The 5394-nt window shown below is 41.2% G+C and overlaps 1 protein-coding gene across 1 annotated transcript; it reads left to right on the top strand.

Moving 5' to 3' along the window:
- Positions 1-168: 168 nt before the first annotated feature.
- Positions 169-3682, top strand: LOC115005904 (Fc receptor-like protein 5; the record flags this gene model as incomplete). The annotated part of the gene is made up of 4 exons (XM_029427873.1): positions 169-435; positions 524-769; positions 1246-1389; positions 2972-3682. Coding segments are annotated over 4 exons (719 nt in total), but the record flags the coding sequence as incomplete, so codon positions are not given.
- Positions 3683-5394: the final 1712 nt, after the last annotated feature.

The following is a 5394-nucleotide window of genomic DNA, read 5'->3' as shown; positions in this document are numbered from 1 at the left end:
TTCTCTTCTTCATCTGACGTGTTGCTGGTTTTCATTCCTCAAACTTTTAACTGTCTTGATGCATTTTGTCTTAGTTTCATACTTTCTTTACTTATTTATTTATATTTATTTTCTGCCTGTTGACCATTATCTCGTCATGTCTGTTTTGGCTTCCCCCCCCCCGTGCAGCCTGTCTGCAGGTGAGTCCTGACCGGTCTCAGTTCTTCAGGTACGACTCCATCACTCTGAGCTGTGAGGATCAGTTGAACTCCACCGGCTGGAAGGTGAAGAGGAAGACGCCGGAGGGCGGGGTCAGACCCTGCTCCTCCGGCTGGGGCACCTCCTCCTCGGGCTCGACCTGCATCATCGGAAACACCTACCCGTCTGACAGCGGCGTGTACTGGTGCGAGTCCAGAGCCGGGGAGAGGAGCAACGTGGTCAACATCACCATCACCGGTACCGCACACGACACACGTTTAGCACGAGACGTTTCCTCAGAATCCTGAAGTTAAATTAGAAATATGAGTTTCTTTCTACTCCAAAGATCACACTGTGCTCCTGAAGTGTCCGGCCCTCCCTGTGATGCAGGGCGCTGCTGCGACTCTGCACTGTGAAGCTGAGATGTACTCCTCCAACCACACGTTCGATTTCCATAAAGATGGCCGTTTCCTCGGCAGCAGCCCCACGGGAGAGATGATGCTCCACAGTGTGTCCAGGTCTGATGAGGGACTCTACACGTGCAGCATCCCTCGAGTGGGAGAATCAGTCGGCAGCTGGCTGAATGTTGATGGTGAGAAATAACACGTAATATTAATATGTTGCGACAGACGTGGCACATTTGCACCAGATTTGGCGACGGAGGGCGTCTCAGAGCTTCCTATTGATTTCCTGTGCAGAGCAGGAGAAGCGCAGTGCATGGTCCCCGCTCTGCTTTTGCACAAAGCTGATGTTTTTGCAACCTAAAGCAAATGCAGAGCGGGGAATTAGCCCGTCTTGCACGATGAGCCTGTCAAAACGTGGACCAAGCTGTCAAGCGAGGAGATGTAGTTCTAAAATGAAACAGGTTTCAGCGTCGCCACTTTCTTATGGATTGTTGCTTTCTGTTTGAAACAGCGAGCAGAGAACCAGGAAGCAATTAGGTGCATGTCTACGTCATCACAGGGCCAGTTTAGTGGCGCAGCGAGCCCCCGGGCATCCTCGCCAGATGTGCGCCGGGACAACATTTGAGGGCAGATGCTGATATTTTCAGTTAATTTTTCTTCACAGGTTCTCTTCCATCTTCATCTTCGGCTCCGCCTGCAGCTTCCTGGTCAGTTTCTGTCCCCAGGCTGATGCGCCACCTGCTGGTGGGAGCTCCTTACCTGCTGTCCACCATCTTACTGGGGCTCATATACAGAGACAGAGCCAGAGGTGAGAACGTGCCCACAGAGGCATTCCTGATTATACGTAACGTTAGCCGATCCGATCACTCTATAACAGGGACGGGGAACCTCCGGCCTGCGGGCCGTGTACGGCACGTGAAACCATTTGATCCGGCCCTCGAGGTAATTCATAAACACACGCAAAGAAATCCACAAAAATATTTTTTATAAAAAATCTAGACAGCAATAGACGGGCGATTGACTGTTTTTCCTGGCCGAGGTCAGGGTCCTTGAACACAACACGAGCGGAACGTGTCATCACGTGGTCACGTCATGTCAACAAACTTCAATATTAAACGAGTCGTTGACGTCAGTGAACGCAGCGTGGCGAGTGTAAAACAGAGAAAGCTGGATGCAGAATGTCGCACTTCCAGGAGAAATGGACGAACGATTATTTGTGAAAGTTAAAGGCCAGTGAGTCGAGTTTGTGCGGACGTACTTGCGGTGATGAAAAATAATCTCGAGCGTCATTACTGCACGAGACATGCCGAACTGCACGAGCTGAGAAGGACGAGTGTTTGGATAAAGTTAACGCTCTTCGGTGGAGTTTGGCCCAACAAGCAGCTCTCTGCAGAGCGGAACATACAAACATGGACAGATAGAGAGGTAGACCCCCCCACCAAGAACACACTGTTGCACCACTGCTGTGCAGTTATCACAGCCATGTGCAATACTCACTTTATTTATATCACTTGGTACTTATATTATCTTTTATTCTATTTCATTATTGTGTTCTGCCTTTTTACTTCATATGTTCTTCTGCTGTGACGAGATAAATGTCCCCGTTGTGGGACTAATAAAGGATTTCTGATAAAACAAAGATACAGGATACAAAAGTTGCTTTTTTGCATTTAGCATAAAGAAAAGTGAAATGAATGAGCTGCGTCTTAAAAACAACGTGCAGAAGTTATGAGTTTAATAATTAGTACGGCCCTCGAAGGATGTTGTAAAAACAAAATGGCCCTTGATAGGAAAAAGGTTCCCCCCCCCTAACAGTGTTAGCTAGCTATGCTATCAGTTAACTCCGCTTCTGTCAAGATTTCAGGTGAAAGATCTTAATAAAACTTTAATTTAATACTAAAACTATCACTTCCTGAAACACACTCAGCTGAAGACACTCGAGTGTCATCTGATGACTTTGTTTTCATGGACGTATTCGTGAATGACCAAAAGTCTGTCTAAAGTTGTGTATACCACATGATGCTAAATAAACACGTGAACACGTGAGCTGTAATTCAACAGTTTACAACAAACAGCTGTTCGATAACACGTACATATTTATTATAGGGAACAAACGTCCTGTTCTTCACATCAATGAAACTTTATTTGTACAGCACCTTTCATACAGGTTAGTGCAGTGGTGCACATGTGACTGACAAGCAGAACGTAAGACAAACAACTAAAAAACAACAATTTGAGACCTCAAGACAAAGAAATATAAAACATCTAATGAAAGCTAAAAGCATCAGGACAGGTGGCACCACAGTGTGCAGGCGGCTTCAGCGGATTATCATTGACGATTATTAAGACATAGTTATATTGCTATAAACTTGATCTGCTTGTGCTCGCAGCAGCTCGGACGGCCATGGAGAGAAGAGGCAGCAGCGAGGTCATCATGGAAGTCGTCGTTTAGTCCTACAAAGACGTCACTCGCAGCACAGGAGGTCCTTTAACGCTGGAGACTCACTGCAACACAGTACGGACACATTCCGATCTAAATAAATACAATTTAAGGATGTTTTTATATGTTTGTTGCTTCATGAACTTCTGTGATTCGCTATTAAAGTGAAAGTTGTGTTTCGCTCGTTTGGATTAGAGAAACGTAAATTCTTTATTTGACATTAGGACACACGATGCACCTTTCTTGTGTTAAAGGCTGACGGGGGCGTGCAGGATGTTTGTGGTTTGTCTTCATCATGCAGACATGGAAGTGAAGTTTTCTGTTGTTTTGTTTTTTCGGTTTCACATTTAATCTCTTTTACTCAAAACTCTCTGAATACAATTAGCTGTTATTATTCATTCTTATTCTCCTCAAGTATGAATGTTACTTTGATTTCCAGACAGGAAAAGCTCGAACGTGTTGAGTTATTGTCAGAGATCTTTATTTTTGTGTGGTCAGTTTATGTTGACGTGATTCGTATGAAAGTAGGTCGTTGTTCTAAGAAGTGGAACATTGTTCCGCTTTAAACCCACACAAACATGTCCGATTAAACTAAAACTGCTGATTTTATTCACTGATTTATTTTGTGTTTCTCACGGAAACTCTTGTTTGTTGAGTGAAGTTTCTCCTTGTTGTATAAATATAACAATAAATCTGTTTAAAGGTTTAATTCACAGCGTGTCCTCCGTGTGTTGTAGAAAAGAATCCCATACATGTTAATAATACATTCGTGTTTTATTAAACAATCACAGTAAAAGGTTTTAGAATATTATTATTATATTCCTATTTGATATATCCTGCATTACAGATGTTTCAAAATTCTTCACAAAACATTTAGAAACAATGTCATTAGAAACACAATCATTGCAACACTGATACCTGAGATAGTTTAGAAAATCATGATTTAGTGGCTCAAAACCAGACAGATACAGATACAGATATAAAAACCAGACAGATACAGATATAAAAACCAGACAGATACAGATATAAAAACCAGACAGATACAGATACAGATATAAAAACCAGAAAGATACAGATACAGATATAAAAAATGCCCAAATCTGCATGTTAATCAAGAATATTCTAAAATCCCGCAACACACAAGAGATTTAATAATTTTCACATAGTTCTGGATGAAACTTCAATGATTTCATGGTCAACATGGCAGCCATGTGTTGTTCTTAGTTAGCAATCAACAGTTGAATGAAAGTGGATTTTACAGGGTTTATAATCTAAAGACTCAAAGTATTTCCTGATAAACCAACAAAAGCTTTTTATAGGTGGAAGCTGAGTTCTGCTCAGTAGTGTCTCCGGTGTCCTCATGGTCCAGACTTCTTCTGTCCTGTCTTGAGTCGGACCTGTGAGACACACAAACAGGTTTTGTCCTCAGTGACGCCACAAAACGACTAATTAAAGACACAAAATGACTACAAAGAGACTCAAAACAACTACAAAGAGACACAAAACAACTACTTAAAGATACAAAACAACTACTTAAAGACACAAAATGACTACAAAGAGACACAAAATGACTACAAAGAGACACAAAACAACTAATTAAAGACACAAAACGACTACAAAGAGACTCAAAACAACTACAAAGACACAAAATGACTACAAAGAGACACAAAATGACTACAAAGAGACACAAAACAACTAATTAAAGACACAAAACGACTACAAAGAGACTCAAAACAACTACAAAGACACAAAATGACTACAAAGAGACACAAAACGACTACAAAGAGACACAAAACAACTAGTTAAAGACACAAAGTGACTACAAAGAGACACAAAACGACTACAAAGAGACACAAAACGACTACAAAGAGACACAAAACAACTAGTTAAAGACACAAAGTGACTACAAAGAGACACAAAATGACTACAAAGAGAAACAAAACGACTACTTAAAGACACAAAACAACTACAAAGAGACACAAAACGACTACAAAGAGACACAAAACAACTACAAAGAGACACAAAACGACTAGTTAAAGACACAAAGTGACTACAAAGAGACACAAAACGACTACAAAGAGACACAAAACGACTACAAAGAGACACAAAACGACTACAAAGAGACACAAATCAACTACTTAAAGACACAAAATGAATACAAAGAGACACAAAACAACTAATTAAAGACACAAAGTGACTACAAAGAGACACAAAACAACTACAAAGAGAAACAAAACGACTACAAAGAGACACAAAATGACTACAAAGAGACACAAAACAACTAAAGAGACACAAAACGACTACAAAGAGACACAAAACAACTAATTAAAGACACAAAATGACTACAAAGAGACACAAAACAACTACAAAGAG

Source organism: Cottoperca gobio, unplaced genomic scaffold (genome assembly GCF_900634415.1).
Source record: "Cottoperca gobio unplaced genomic scaffold, fCotGob3.1 fCotGob3_396arrow_ctg1, whole genome shotgun sequence".
NCBI classification, from domain to species: Eukaryota; Metazoa; Chordata; class Actinopteri; order Perciformes; family Bovichtidae; genus Cottoperca; species Cottoperca gobio.
This window is presented reverse-complemented; position numbering and strand designations above follow the sequence as displayed.